This window comes from Engystomops pustulosus, chromosome 10 (assembly GCF_040894005.1).
Source record: "Engystomops pustulosus chromosome 10, aEngPut4.maternal, whole genome shotgun sequence".
Classification (NCBI taxonomy): Eukaryota; Metazoa; Chordata; class Amphibia; order Anura; family Leptodactylidae; genus Engystomops; species Engystomops pustulosus.
The window spans coordinates 32,208,446-32,225,476 of record NC_092420.1 but is presented as its reverse complement, the minus strand read 5'-3'; the positions used below and the strand labels follow the sequence as shown (position 1 = coordinate 32,225,476).

The 17,031-nt window shown below is 41.6% G+C and overlaps 1 protein-coding gene across 1 annotated transcript in view; it reads right to left on the bottom strand.

Moving 5' to 3' along the window:
* Nucleotides 1-6,591: 6,591 nt before the first annotated feature.
* The window catches only part of DMC1 (DNA meiotic recombinase 1), a 32,087-nt gene continuing 21,647 nt past the window's right edge, over nt 6,592-17,031 (bottom strand). Inside the window, exons 12-15 of the mRNA XM_072127897.1 lie at nt 14,397-14,511; nt 12,005-12,065; nt 8,693-8,809; nt 6,592-7,083 (exon numbers count right to left, since the gene is read on the bottom strand). Of these exons, the coding sequence (XP_071983998.1) occupies nt 7,014-7,083; nt 8,693-8,809; nt 12,005-12,065; nt 14,397-14,511 (363 nt within the window). The 3' untranslated portion in view covers nt 6,592-7,013. The remainder of the gene's footprint in view (nt 7,084-8,692; nt 8,810-12,004; nt 12,066-14,396; nt 14,512-17,031) is intronic.

The following is a 17,031-nucleotide window of genomic DNA, read 5'->3' as shown; positions in this document are numbered from 1 at the left end:
GCTCTAACACACAATAAATGCCTCCAGTTACATTGAACCATATAAGTGAACATCACAAAAAAAGAAAACTCTCCACACAACATTGGGTTTTTTAAAATGTTTATTTGCACCAAGTAGCTAATTAAGTTTTAAATGTCACAATAAAAGTTATATTTTATTGACACCTGGATATGGGTAGTCTAATTTTGCCAGAGGCAATATTCTGTAAAACAGCAATATCAGTATAACATAAATTAATGGTGCATACATATGAATATAATATAATTATGTTATTATACTGATATTGCTGCTACCAATCAGATTGTACGTAGCCCCTTAAGAGTGATGCATGATTGCACGTCGGTAAGCCCCAGAAGAAGACATCCCGGGGTGAGGTACAGAGCGTGCAAAGAAGTTTTTGATACTTAAGGCCTTTTTACATGCAAGTTTTGTGAGTATTTACAATAAAAAAATATTACAAATGATTGCAAACCCTGTTGCACTATTGCAGTCTTCCCTTTTTCTTCGGGAGTGCGAGCAAAGGTGTCCTGGAACTAGAAGTGGAGAGGTGTATTACCTAGGTCAGGAGATCTTGCATCCATACCAGAATCACCGGCGAGACCAGCCACCCCAGCAGGATGGACGCCGCCCAAGAGAAGTGAGATCATAATAGGAGACTGGAGTTACAAAGGTTCTGTCTTATCCTTACTATCCTGACGCATATCGGAACATTGGAGCACGTAGAAGCGGAAAAAACATTTATTTATTTGATCATTTGGTGGTATTTTTTGGACTTTTCTCCATTTTATTTCCTGCACCATTGCCTCCTAACCTGCTTTAGGGTTTGTAGGTATATTAGTGTGTTTTTTGTCTATTTTGGGTTCTGCTGGTAGCCACTAATCACCTGCCATTTTGTCTTTTAGGCTACTGACAAGTTTCTATCTGCAGAGGGTCCCAAGCTCAAGTAATATAATAAATAAATTATAATAAATAAATGTAATCTACAGGAATAATATTATAATCCCGAGACCATCATATGTACATTTGGTGCAAATCCCCCCACCAATCTTACTTACTCTAATGCTCCTCGTCTCCCTGCGGTTTCCCGGTAGATGGCCAGAGGCACTTCTGTGCCCGCTGTCACTGCGCGCACACTATGATGCGGCCAATTACAGCATAGTGTGTGCACACGGCAGGGCACATAGAAGTGCCACTGGCCATCTGCCAGGAAGCCGCGGAGGAAGAAGAGCCTGTAGCCACAGGGAAAAGAGGAACGTTGGAGGTGAGTATACAGTTTTTTTTTATTTTAAGGTCTTTTAAAGAGCGGGTGTTGGGCCACAGTCCGGTGGTTGATCCTGGTGGTTCACCACTGCTTTAAAGAATGAGCAGAGGTACACAGAGAGGTAGTTATACAGATACCAACCATTAGTTCTTTCTCTAAATATAAGAGACCAACATCACAAGCATTTCTATACAAGATAGAAATTTGGATTGGACTAAAGATATGTCAATCATTTTTACCTGAATAAGAAGCGCAAGAAAACGGGAGCGAACACCCCCAGAGGAGGCCACATGGAGGCTGTAAAGTTTCATTAGGGCAAGAACTCTTGAATGGATACATTAGGAAGTAGGCATAGGACACTCTGAATCAATATCCAGACAGAACGAGAGCTTATCAGCACAATTATATCACTAGTGCTATTAATGTGAAACTAGTACACGTGAGTGCAGCGACTAAGAGAAACGTAGAAATTGAAATAACTGTGATAAAAGATTGCAGTATAGAATAGGCACACCACTGCCGCTGGCTTGATGCGGCTGATACTGGAGAGCTGTGATATAAAGTACGAGCTAAACACTGCAATCTATTGCTGTATATTAAAGAGTTACAAAATAGGATACAGTTTCACAACAAAACTACAATGTATTTAATGAAGAGATAGGTTGTAACAACATTATCGAAGTGCATAGATCTGTGGAAAGACAAGAGGAAACTCCTATACTGCAAAGACATTACTAATAGAAGTGGGAATTTTGCCTTAAAATATAACCACAGAGTATAAGTCATGTGTGGACAAATAAATTATGATTCTAGAGCTCCACACTATAACAAGAGGAGAAAATAGCACTCTTAATTTATTCCTCTCATTAAAGGAGTTTGCCGATGCAAAAAAATTATCAAACTACAATCCTCTTGTGATATTTACACAATAAAGATCATTTTTACCCCTTACTTTTATTTATATTGCTGTTTTAGCTCCTATCACTCAGTGATGGTATGTGTAAAATTCTATAGTGTGGACAGGGACTCTTTAAGCAGACACTTCATGATCCCTCAAGTGCTGTAAGATGCTGTGTGCTGACAATGTGGTTACATTATCAGGGTACAGGTTTATATACACTTTCATTTAGCTTCTGACCATTCACTAGTATCTGACACATTGAAAGAGAGATGAGACAGATCAGTGATGAGAGATGATGAGATCCATGAGATGCACAACGACACTCTTAGCTCTGCTAACTCACCTATAACATACACAGATCTGCTATATACCCCCCCCCCCCCTCCCCTGGATAAAAATCTTATCTGTCTGTAGCTTTAAGCCCCTTCTACACTGGCGTTTTTCACGCGCGAGTTCTGCGCGTGCATTTGACGCGCAGAACTTGCATTGCACTCTGTCCCATTGTATTCAATGGCTCTTTCTCCATTAGCGTTGTTTTTGACGCGCGTGCTTGCGTTAGTTTGCACGCGCGTCAAAATCGCAGCATGCTCTATTTTTGCGAGTCACGCGCAATTTTCACGCCCCATTCAAGTCTATGGAGATGCATCAAGAACGCATTGCACTCGCAATCATTGCAAGTGCAATGCGAGTGCAATGCGTTTTAAACGTAAGGGTTGCTAGGTGACCAGAATAACAGTATTTCCCCTGCTCGAGAACGATCATTTAATTAAAAAAACACAATGAAGAACAGTGAAGAATAGAATAAAAACAGTGAACACAGTGAACACAGTGAACACAGGATCATTTAAGAGAAAAACACAGTGCAGAACACAGTGCAGAATAGATTACAGATGTTCGGCACATCTGCTTACTTGTCGGGAGATACGCGCGGAACGGTGCGGCCAAAATAGCATGTGAAGAACAATATATATGTGTGAAGAACACATTGCAGATGTATTTAAACATCTGCAATTTGTTCTTCACACACATATATATTGTTCTTCACATGCTATTTTGGGCGCACCGTTCCGCGCGTATCTCCCGACAAGTAAGCAGATGTGCCGAACATCTGTAATCTATTCTGCACTGTGTTCTGCACTGTGTTTTTCTCTTAAATGATCCTGTGGTCACTGTTTTCACTGTGTTCACTGGTTTTATTCTATTCTTCACTGTTCTTCACATCTGCTAACTTGTCGGGAGATAATATACACGGGGAACAGTGAAGAATAGATCGCAGATGTTTGCAACTTATCAGAAGACATTATTTTTTAATTAAATAACCCATTTTAATCCCAAACCATGGTCCCTTTGAAAAATGCTCGATTCTCCCATTGACTCGCGCGTGAAAAATGCGCCGAAAACGCAAAAAAAACGCTAACAACACGCGCGTGAAAAACGCAAAAACGCTAATTACTCCAAGGAAAAATGGAACAAAAACGCAGCCAAAAACGTCAGTTTTTCACGCATTGCACCCTGACGTGAAACGCAACGCTAGTGTGGAAGAGGCCTTACTCTCCTCATGATGTGTTGCTTGCCTGCAGGAAGGCAGTGTGTGTGTAAGCTTGTCCTGCAATGCAAGGGTGGGGCTAGAGGCAGAGAGGAGATCAGTGCAGCCTCAGACAGAAAAACAAGAGGTTCGCTCCATCGTCGGGTCTAGGGGCAACCAAAATTTACAACAGGACTGATAGAGACAGGTTGGAATTATACCTGTGAAATTATGACTTTTTGTTAACATTGAATTAGAGAATGTGTTATTTTGTTATCCTGAGTACATTTAAGAAACTTGTCTTCATAGGAATACCTTGTTAAGTAAGGAGAAATATCTATATATTTTTTAAAATATATAGTTATTTCATTTTTATTTTTTCTTGTGTGTATACATTAAAAGAAAAGAGAGATTTTAAGCATAAAACTATAAAAGTTATATTTTATCCTTCTGAATATAACCCCTTCCCCTACTGTGAATGGCCCTCAAGTAGGCCTCCCCTGCCTTTCTTGACTGCTCATAATTCTCCATCAGGCCGCTGCTTGCAAACCATTAAGGCAGCATGCCTGTGGAAAAATTATCATCAATGTCATCTGTCTATGCTGTACTCCTCCTACAGTGTTGGGAGACCATGCCCTCCTCATGGCTCCCATGAGCCTGATGTAATTCTCTGTGGTTTGACCTGCCTCATGTAGGGTTGGTCCCCTTCCTTATGCCATTGGATTTAATACCACCTGAGGAGACTTCATTACCTCCATTTTCTCTACTACAACCCTTCCGGGGCTTCCTGCATATTGGGTTACTCGACTATGAGCCCCTTCCAGAACAAGAAGTATAATCCTAGCCACAGGGCAAGGGCCAGAAAATCCACAAAGACCCTGTCTTCCTCCTCCCTGCCTCACAACCAATCCTCACCATCTTCCTTCTTCAATTATCACACTGACTGCTTGGACTCCTCGCCACCAGTTGCGCCCCCAGGTTATGTTAAGTAAGTACAATTTTCAGAGGAGCACTATACGGCACACTACTTGCAAGCAAATTAGGAAAGCTGTTAAAAAATAATCCTACCCCTGCATTTACAGGAATAAGTTATGAACTAGCAAAGAAATACCAAGCTAGAAATTACTGTACAGAGGAATCCTCCTTTTATGGGGATGAACATCTTTCTACATATTTAGCAACACAGATCAGAAAATATTGCTGTGTGCTAGCTTCCAGGTCTGGGCCAGTGAGAATGACTTGAAATCTCATGCTTTGTCCTGGGTCCTGAAGCCTTATGTATAAAAGGAGCTAATTCCTGCTGCAAGTACAGGCGGACCCCTACTTAAGAACACTCGACTTACATACAACCCCTAGTTACAAACGGACCTCTGGATATTGGTAATTTATTGTACTTTAGTCCAAGGCTACAATAAACAGCTCGAACAGTTATCACAGGCGTCTGTAATGAAGCTTTAGTGTTAATACTGATTCTTATGACAACCCAACATTTTTAAAATCCAATTGTCACAGAGACCAAAAACGTTCTGGCAGGGATTACAATGATAAAATATACAGTTCCGACTTACATACAAACTCAACTTAAGAACAAACCTACAGACCCTATCTTGTATGTAACCCGGGGACTGCCTGTACTAGGAACCAGCAACTGGAGAGAACAGTGTAGCAGTGATTACTCTGATCAATGCAATGTTATGTCTGGAGCAAAAATAGGAGCCAGGAGAGATTACTGTAAAGTTGGGTCTGAATTAGTGATTGTTGCTCTGTCTGGGGTCTGTAATAAAGTTTTTTGTACTGTCTAGGGTCTGTTTTATTACCTTTTGTATGGAATAGGGCATCTTTGTTATATATTGCGTTGGGATGTTATTTATTATATGGTCTGGTTTTTGGGTAATGAATTGTATTATCTGTTTGGTGTTGCTGGGTTGTTACTTCATGCAAATCTATTTTTTGGTGTTTCATTTTGTGATGATGGATACATGTGCAGTTGAGCACAATGACAAATCCAAAACAAAGCACCCAGGATTTACAGAATATGACACAAATGTCAGTTTGATGAGGGTCCTGAATTTATCTCTACAATGAGATACCTTGACCACCTTCACCTCTGGTGAAGTGACTGCTGTGAAAGGGGAACTGGTCTTCGGAAATTTCTCCTAGTGTATATGGTAAAAGGCTACCATCACTTAAGCTCTGTTGAAGACACATCTGTTGTATATATTTCATATATGTGCCTGAAGATGCACGCAAGGAGAGTTCTTAGAGCACTATCAGCCACATGATGCAATTCATGGTGATACCCCACGCCATAGATCCTGCTACTGCAAATGTACATCTGATTGCATTGCTGTGTGTAGCTTTAATGGTCAAAAGCAGGAGTTTAATGTTCCACTGCATACCGCCATAACAACAATGCAAAAAAAAATGTTTGACTTTCTTTCATTAAAATCGATCGGAGGATTTATCACCATGCCATGTTGTCTTTTTTTGTACTACATTTTGAAAATTTGTCTCAACTGAGACAAAAAAAGTTTAAAGAAATACTACACAAAACCAGAAAATGTAATAATAATTCCTTTATTTATATAGCGCCAACAGATTCCACAGCGCATCACTGAGCTTGCAAGATCAGACCTTGTCCCCATGGGGCTCGCAATCTAATCAACCTACCAGTATGTTTTGGAGTGTGGGAGGAAACCAGAGGACCCGATGTGGTGATAACCACCCCCTTCCCCACCACACTTAATTTTGTCCTAATCTTACTTTTACACCATTGCAACAGAGCTGTGATCACCCAGCTATTCTACAATATCCCTTTATGTTAATTTATATGTGAAAAGCCCAAAAGAGACTGTAAATCATTTGCCAGGCAAAACTTTTTATTTTAACAATTTTATATATTATGTATATAATATTTATTATATTTTATCAGTTTACCAACAATTGTTTTAATAATTAAGACAAAGAATCTTTAACAATCCCAAATACCTTAAAGCATTACACCTCCTAATAAATAGTATAGACTTCAGTCAAAAATCTATTTATATTAATTTAATTTTAATTGTTTGGTTACTGAATTCCACAGCTTGAGTTAGTAACAATTAGTAATTTTACCAAAGCTTTGCTGGAAAACTGCAGCATCCATGGCTAAACAGTAAGCGAATGTCTGAAAATAATTTCTACGTAAGGTAAGAAAACAGAACCAATTCTTCACATTACCTTTAACATTTCTGCAATGGCTACATAGATACCAAATAAATTATTTCAAACCAGGTATTAGATACTAAACATGTTTTTGTTTTTCTTTTGATTTTGTGGATAAGGTATCACTCCTTTGCATCGTTAATACCACCTGAGGTGATCGCAAATGTGGCTTCGTTTTCTGGCATCTCAGGGCTGTTAACAAGAAACAAAGTAAAATTTTATGATAAAATGTTTTTATGTTACCTCGCAGGAGTGAAGATTATCTCATAGGTAGGTAAAACACTTGAAAGAGTTGTCCACTTTAAGCACACAACAGTAAATACCGTATATACTCGAGTATAAGCCGACCCGAGTATAAGCCGAGGCCCCTAATTTTACCACAAAATACTGGGAAAACCTATTGACTCGAGTATAAGCCGAGGGTGGGAAATGCATTGGTCACAGCCTCCCCAGTATATAGCCAGCAAGCCAGCCCCTGCCCCAGTGTATATAGCCTGCCAGCCCCTGCCCCAGTGTATATAGCCTGCCAGCCCCTGCCCCAGTGTATATAGCCTGCCAGACCCTGCCCCAGTGTATATAGCCTGCCAGACCCTGCCCCAGTGTATATAGCCTGCCAGACCCTGCCCCAGTGTATATAGCCTGCCGCCACGGCCGGACAGATCGCACAGAAGATATACAGGGGTCGCCGGAAAGGTGAGTTTAGATATATTTATTTTTTTGACCCGAGTATAAGCCGAGTTTGGGTTTTTCAGCACATTTTTTGTGCTGAAAAACTAGGCTTATACTCGAGTATATAAGGTAATTGATATTGTTTGTTTCACAAAGCTTGTATAGCTTTATTCCATATCGTGCCAGTTTGGAAGGGAGATATTGGAGGAAGCGGAGTCTGCCATGAAAGCTCACAACGAAAAATGTCATTCACCTGTTCAACAAATATTTTTTCACCTGTTAAGTTAAGTAAACTACACCAAAAACCACCTAAAAACTGATTGTGATGCAGTTTTAACTGAAATGTGTGACTGCACCCTTAGGGCGATGCCACACGTTACGTTTTTGCACCTTTTTTAAAGCATGTGTTTTCAGTCCGCATGCGGTTTACTGTGTGTGCAGTCATTGACGTAGCGCCGTAAATACATCATACAGTGGACTTCAAAGACGGCGGGCTGTTAAAGTATCCTTTATGAAATTCAATAGTACAATACCTATAAAGTATTATTTTATCTTACAAAGTCTCAGCGGATGGGGTGGAGCTCCATTGCTCCATTTAATTGCTCCATTAGGGCATATGGATATAACAGACCCCTTGAAGGGAAATCTACCATCAAAACCAGAGACATTTACTCATTGATCCAGGCACTGTCACTGTGATAATCTTCTCATATTTGTTATCCATTGCTTTCTTTCTTCTAAAATCAACTTTTATAATTATGGTAATGAGTCAGAGCCCCTTAGTTCTAGATTCACAGGCTGTTACACTGTCGACTTCCCCCCTCAGACTGTGTGAAATTATAACAGGGAAAGGGAGGGGCTGCAGGTGAAAGGAGGAGATGGAATCCTGCACAGTGTAACAGCCTGGAAGGGCTACAGCATGGAGGGGCTCTGATAACACCTCCCATTGCCCATCTGACTCATTAGCATAATTGCAAATGTTGATTTTAGAAGGAAGGAGATCAAGGATAACAAATATAAGAAGATAACAAGAGTCACAGCGCCTGGATCTATGAGTAAGTGTCTCTAGTTTATCTTGCTTGATTTTAATAGTAGATTTCCTGTACACTTCCTGTGACACCTCTGATAGTACCTGTCATAAATTTTAGCTATACGCAGTTCTCCTCTTCCTTTTCTTAAGCTGATTCTTGTTGTGGAAGCATGTGCAAGTATGTGACCTCCAATAGGTTTTTTGGGATCAGCCTGAAAACTAGAACAAGACAAAAGGAAAAAAAAGCTTTAGGGTTTAGATAGCTCCATTTGTGAAATGCGGGTGGTTACAGTACTAGGAAAAACTTTTGAAATTCACATGAAAAACATATTGAATAAGCTGTGGAAGGCCTTGTTTCTAGTGTTTTGAATGTGGTACCATGTTTTAATATTTCACTTGGAGTGGAAGGAAACTTTCCTTTTTATTACACTTTTTATGGTGTGTGTTCATCATACAGATTATGGGGCAGATTTAGTTACCCGGTCCATTCGCGATCCAGCGGCGCGTTCTCTGCGCTGTATTCGGGTCCGGCCGGGATTTAATAAGGCAGTTCCTCCGCCGTCCACCAGGTGGCTGCGCTGAAAAGCATCTGAACCCAGAGTTCACCGGCTCGGGCTGAGTGAAGGTAAGCGCGTCCCGAGCGACACATTTTCCGTTCTTAAATGCGGCGTTTTTTCCAAATACGTCGGGTTTTCGTTTGGCCACGCCCCACGATGCGCCACAATCCGATCGCGTGCGCCAAAATCCCGGGGCAATTCAGGTACAATCGGCGCAAATCGGAAATATTCGGGTAACACGTCGGGAAAACGCGAATCGGGCCCTTAGTAAATGACCCCCTATGTGTCGTTTAATTTTTATGTTTAGAGTCATTGTAGAAGTAAAATACACTGCTCAAAATAATAAAAGGAACAATCAAATGACAAAACCTAGATCTGAATGAATAAAATATTCTCATTGAATACTTTGTCCTGCACAAAGTTGAATGTGCTGACAACAAAATCACAAAACTGGAAATGTAAGGCCTCCACATGCCTGTATGACCTCCCTACAATGCCTCGGCAACCCACACTAGTTTCTCAGGTAGTGCAGCTCATCCAGGATGATATATCAATGTCTCTGCATTTGTGAAAGGAGGAACCTGAGGAGCACTGCCAGAGCCCAGTAAAATGGTCTCCAGTGACCACTTATGTGCACATGTCAGTTAGAAACCGACTCCATGAGGACGGTATAAGGGGCCGACGTCCACAGATGGGGGTTGTGCGCACAGCCCAACACTGTGCAGAATGCTTAGCATTTACCAGAGAACAGTGGGGCTCATTTACTAAGGGTCCGAATTACGTTTTTCCGCCGGGTTTCCCGAATTTTTCCGATTTGTGCCGAATTGCCCTGGGATTTTGGCGCACGTGGTCGGATTGTGGCGCATTGGCGCCTGCTTTCACACGACAGAAATGGGGGAAGTGGCCGTCGGAAAACCCGACAGATTCGGAAAAGCTGCGGAATTTAAAAAAAAAAATTGTGTCGCAAAAATAGCACTCACATACACCGTGACGCAGGAGGTGATCTCCGGCGGACTTCAGCGCAGCAGCACACCTAATGCTTTCTGGACCAAACACTTCCCTGTGACCCAGTCTATAGCATTAGGAGTTCTGGGTATAAGAAAATAATCTCCAAAGTAGGAGGAAACAGAGGCACTCACCATAAAAAGTTAAGCCTTTATTAAAAGGGGTTGTCCACTTTCAGTAAATAAGTGATATTATTTGTGTATTGAAAAGTTATACAATTTTTCAAAATACTTTCTGTATCAATTCCTCATGGTTTCCTAGATCTCTGCTTGCTGTCCTTCTATAGAAAGCTTCTCTATTTACTTCCAGTAGTAAGAATCTGTCTATGGTCATGTGATGGACATGCAGGTACATGATCCTTTATTATCACAGAGAGTAAAAGGAGATGTGTGATTATAGCAGCTATGCATCTGCATGTCCATCACAAGACCATGGACAGATTTCTATCCACTTAAAGTACAGAAACTTTCTAAAGAAGCACAGCAAGCAGATATCTAGAAAACAGTGATGAATTGACACAGAAAATATATTGGAAAAATGCATAACTTTTCATTTAACAAACAATATCAATTATTTGCTGAAAGTGGACAACCCCTTTAAGCCTTCTTTAACATTTCCATGCAGCTTTGAGGAACTGCAGGAGGAAAGGAGTCCACACAAGCGACAGCTGTTTCTCGCACAATACGCTTTGCTCCTGCGCCATCTCCCCATAGCTGCATCGACGTTTTAAAGAAGACTTCATAACGGCTGAACTTTTTATGGTGAGTGCCGCTGTTTCCTCAGAATTTGGAGATTATTTTTGACTGAAAATTCTTTCATAATTCAGTAATGCACCACCTTATTTATACACCATCTGTGTTGGATCCGGTACAGTTAAAGAAGGCTTCCTTCGCTGTTTGCATAGTGGTGGAGTAGTGCCTCTAAAAAACATTATGGGGCTTATTTACTAAGGGTCCCGTGGCCGTATTTCCATCGGGTTTCCTGACTTTTCGGGGATCGAGCCGGGGATTGTGTCACATGTGATCGGATTTTGGCGCATCGGTGCCGTCTTTCATGCGACAGAAATCAGGGGGCGGGCCATCCGATGGATTCGGACTAAGCACAGGATTTAACAATCAAATTTGTGTCGCATCCAGTCCACTTACATATACCGGGAGGAAGATGGTGAACTCCGGCGGACCTGATCGGGAAGCGACACAAGCAGGAAATCGGGCGCACAATCTTCTTGAATCGCGGCAGGTGTTTCTGGCACACATTCCGTATCGGGGATCGTGCAGGACCGGGTAAGTAAATGTGCCCCTATGTGTGTTGTTCTGGGTAGTAGTCTGGCGGGACTCCTTTCTCCATAGATGACCTGCACAATATTAGGTCTATTTTTTGTTTCGCTAGTCCTTATAGTACTGTTTTTTCAATAGGACCTACTATATCTTTTGCAGAGCGGCCATTCGGCTTTGTCATGGTTAGCTGAGACAAGGTGTAAGAGACCTTGAGGGGGAGCTTTGATCTGGCCACAATATGTGCGATCAGATCATGGCCACCAATAACGTCATTTTTATGTAGCCTCAGTATGATAAGGCCATGAACAGTATGACTACAAACCCATTCAAATTCCCTTCCTGGATAGTTGATTTTATTCTTACATTTTTATATTTATGTGAATTGTACATTACATGAATTGTATTTTTTAAATACACATTATGGTGAATTTATATAGTTTTATATACTATCAGAGAACAGTAAAATCAATTTTAAAAGCCTATTATCTGTGCCAGCGTCACATATTTGTTAGTTGTTCTCTTATAATACAAATGTGGCATGTGTCATTCTAGTTGGAGTAACATTTGTTACTTACGTCATTGTCGCTCCAGGATCAGCAGTCATTTGATTTGTAATAAATACAGCAACATTGTACTCTAAGGAAATATATAGTGAATGAAAATTAGAAGAGAGGATACACGGTAGCAAAATCTCAGTTTTATATTAGCATACGACTCAGGTGCATAAGTTAGACATGAACAAAGTGACCCTTAAAGGCTGTACGTATAAGCTGTATAGATCACTAGTAAAGGATATGCTGGATAACAGGCTCTTTGGGATGGCATATGTATACAACCTCATAATACACACCTCAGCTGCTGCTGCAGAACCTCACTATACACACCTCAGCTGTCGTACAATATAGACTTAAGAACCTCATTATACTGACCTTAGCTTCTGCAGATCCTCATAATATACACCTAAGCTGTTGCAGAACCACTTAAATCACCCCTTTCTTTAACATCCTTCAAAAACATACTCCTGTGCCTTCCAGCCCACACAGCTTTATCTGTTCACACGCAGCAAAAAGCTGATGTTCCAGCTTACCAACCTCCAGTGATGAATATCTGCATGCACGGATCACCCTACTGCCAGGGCACAACAATATGGAAAAACAAATCGGATCCAGCTCGGAGAAGAAAATCTTCTTTATTGCGTTTGTAGTGATTTTCTGATGCTCTGCGGCATCAGTGTCCATGGAAGATGGATACTACTGATACTACTGATGTACTAAACACAGCTGTGCTAGCTGAAGTGATTGGTGATATCAGTCATCAGGGCCACATCTGCCATGAGGCGAGATGAAAATCTCGCCTCAGGTGGCAGAATGCAGAGCCCTTTGGTAAGCGGCATTATTTTCAACAATATGGTGGGCGATTTGGGCGCCCTTTAGCGCCCTAATCGCCCACCAGGTAAATCCATTGCACCTGTCTCAGACAGCCGGAAAGGCGCTGCGTCGTTCCGTATGATGCAGTGACACAGGTGCGGGTGATGACGTCACTCCGCCTGTGTCTCTTTGCGGAGCCAGGAGAAGCCGGGAGCGGGACAATACGGTACGGAAGACTGGAGCCGGGCGTGGCGTGAGAATACGGGAGCCGTAGAAGACGGGAGCCACGAGTGCCGGGAGAAGACGGGAGCCGTAGAAGACAGTGTGGGAGGAAATGGAGTGTATGTAAGTATAAGTTTTATTATTTTTATTGGCAAAGGATGTATTAAAAGGGGGGTATGGGGTCTATATATATTTATATACACCTTAAACTGGATATTAGACTTGATGGGGGATTTCTATTTGGCTCTAAATAATATAAATAAACAGGTGGCTGTACTTTAAGCTATATGTATATATACTTTGAGGGGGGTACTGAATATAATAACACTAGGGTGGGAGAATATGTATGGGGCAAGTTAATTAATCTAGGGGGGCTATATAGCAGGCTGTATATAGTAAAATTGAGGGAGGATCAAAATATTGGGGCGGCATATTAATTAAACTGGGGTACTATATGGTAGGCTGTATATAATTAAACTAGAGGGGGGCTATATATTAGGGTCAGATACTAATTCAGCTGGGGTGGTGGACTATATGGGAGACTGTTTATAATTAAACTAGTGATTTCTGCATATGGGGCAGGATTTTAATTAAACTAGGGGCGTCTGTTAATAGGGCACAGAATATTAATAAGCTGGGAGGGCTGTATATGTGGGGTCAGATTTTTATTTAAGCAGGTCTGTATATAATTTAATTGGTGGGGGTATATTTTGAATATATTAGAGGGGGGCTGTATATGCTATAATTCCAGTTGAATATATATATATATTCTAGGGATGTTTTATATGTGTGGGGAGTGTGGTCAGTTGTGTTGTGAGGGGTATATATTATTTAGGAGCACAGTGTTGTTATCCAGGAGACTTTATACTGTAAGTGACAGTGGTATTTTTAGGGACTCCAGGTGGAGATTCTGCACGGAGCTAAAGGTATCTGCCCGTGAATTTAGCTGTGATACATCATGGATTGGAGAACCCAGAATAAAGTCCTCCTGATGGAAGAGACTGTCATCTATAAGGTACTAGACGCCAATAACATTCATTAACATAATGTTAACACATGCGTTCACTCAAGCGTTAACATTTGCGTTTTGTAAATGCAAGTGTTAACAGCGGTTTAATTAGGTAGATCTTTCTTCAGCAGTTGCAATGCCTTTTTAAATGTATGCGTTAAACGCAACGTGTGACCGCACCCTCAGTGATCCTGCCTGTGGGGTTGTTAATTGTTAGTAAAGTTTTCAGCATTTACTGAACCTGGTGTGGATAATGGAACAGGAGAGGCTACTGAAAGGGGGGGGGGCAGCATTTTAGTTTTCGCCTCAGGCAGCAAATATGCTAGAATCTGCCCTGTCAGTCATTGTATAGAAAATGTAAATATTCACCTTCAGAAATTTTCTGTAGTCTGGACAACATCTGAGCAAGCTTCTGCTGTCTCTCAGCCAACTCTCCACGTCCACTGAAATCCACTCGAAAGAGAGCCATTATAGAATCAATAATCTAACAAGAAAATAATCTTTAAGTATGCAGCATTTCCTATCATGTTAATATATTATTATTACCGTATATACTCGTGTATAAGCCGAGTTTTTCAGCACAAAAAATGTGCTGAAAAACGTCCCCTCGGCTTATACACGAGTCTATAACAAAAAAATTACCCACTTAAAAAAAAAATAAACTTAAATACTCACCCTCCGATGTCAGCGCGGCTCCCCGATGTCGGTGCGGCTTACCGATGTCCCCGATGTCAGCGTGTCCCGTCTTCTTTCTTCTCCGCGGCTCCTCTTCTCTCTTCTATCTTCCGGCATGGAGGCGGCCATGGTTTCTTAGTGGCCGCGCATACTATGACGTCAACAGCGGCCGCGTCATAGTATGCGCCTGCTAGAAGAAGAGATGGCCGCGTCCATGCCGGAAGAATGAAGAGGAGCCGCGAAGAAGAAAGAAGACAGGACGCGCTGACATCGGGAACATCGGTAAGTCGCGCTGACATCGGGGAGCCGCACTGACATCGGAGGGTGAGTATATAAGTTTCTTTTTTTAAAGGCCGTGGGGGCAGGCTGGCTGTATACTATTAGGGGCTTGCTGTATGCTACTAGGGGCTTGCTGTATACTACTAGGGGGCTGCTGTATACTACTAGGGGGCTGCTGTATACTACTAGGGGCTTTCAAATATAATATACTGCCTGTATAGAGGAACATTTAAAACCAAATTTTTATTAAATAATCAATAAAATTATGTGTGCTGGAGCTCACACTAACAATAAACATGGATGCCCAACAGACATCTAAGTGTCAAAAAAAACAGGCTTGGATATATTGAGAGCCACTACTTCCATACTGTCAATGGTCTGCCATTTCTTGTTAAATTTCGATGGTGGATATTGGGATCACATCCACCTACCACAATATAATCTTTTAGGCAGAGTATTAGGGAGTTCCTATATTTGTAACACACTGTGTTGACAATAGGAGGGCTCAAACATATATATCCACTAATTTGGTACACGACCAATTTCTTAGTGTGTCAGGGGGTAATAAGGGAACATCGGTAAGTCGCGCTGACATCGGGGAGCCGCACTGACATCGGAGGGTGAGTATATAAGTTTCTTTTTTTAAAGGCCGTGGGGGCAGGCTGGCTGTATACTATTAGGGGCTTGCTGTATGCTACTAGGGGCTTGCTGTATGCTACTAGGGGCTTGCTGTATACTACTAGGGGGCTGCTGTATACTACTAGGGGGCTGCTGTATACTACTAGGGGCTGCTGTATACTACTAGGGGCTTGCTGTATACTACTAGGGGCTTGCTGTATACTACTAGGGGGCTGCTGTATACTACTAGGGGCTTGCTGTATGCTACTAGGGGCTTGCTGTATGCTACTAGGGGCTTGCTGTATACTACTAGGGGGCTGCTGTATACTACTAGGGGCTTGCTGTATGCTACTAGGGGCTTGCTGTATGCTACTAGGGGCTTGCTGTATGCTACTAGGGGCTTGCTGTATACTACTAGGGGCTTGCTGTATACTACTAGGGGGCTGCTGTATACTACTGGGGGCTGGCAGGCTGTATACTACTGGGGGCTGGCAGGCTGTATACTACTGGGGGGGTTTGACCAATGCACTTCCCACCCTCGGCTTATACTCGAGTCAGTAGTTTTTCCCAGTTTTTGGTGGTAAAATTAGGGGTCTCGGCTTGTACTCGGGTCGGCTTATACTCGAGAATATATACGGTACATATTGTTATAATACGTTATTTTCCTTCAAACTTAATATTATTATAATGTATTATTATAATGATTGTACGTATCAAACCACCCTCAGGACTTTACATGCAAGTAGCTGGAATAATTATAATCTGTGTCTTATAACTATGTTAAAAGTTTAAGAGTAATTGAGAAAGAACTCTGTAGGGGTTTGAAATCTCTCTTACAAATAAAGATTTAATGAACTTTTAAAACACTCTAAAAAACATTAGTTATATGTGATGCATATTTAAGAAATCTCCCAACCGGAACCAAAAGAAAAAGAGGATCCAGAATAGCTCTGTGACAGCAGGTATCTAATAGAATACTTACCAAGAGAATTTCATATCTACTATACTGTTGTGTGAAACAAGGTAAGCGAAATGTACACAGAATTGTGTTTCGACATGCAAAATACAGCCGCAACACAATACTAGGGCTGGCATTTTATAAATACATGTGCAACTATGCAAATAGGGTATAATGGCTATATATTAGGGGGCTGCTGGCTATATACTATGGAGCTGCTGGCGATATACTGGGGGACATGGGCTGCTGGTTATATACTGGCCTAGATACTGGGGGTCTTGTGCTGTCCGGCTAGATACTGAGGGGCATGTGCTGGCTGGCTAGATACTGAGGGCTGGCTGGCTAGATATTAGGGGGCAGGAGGCTGGCAAGCTATATACTGGGGGGGGAGACTGAGACCAATGCATTTCCCACCCTCGGCTTATACCTCAGTCAATAGGTTTACACAGTTTTTTGTGTTAAAATTAGGTGTCT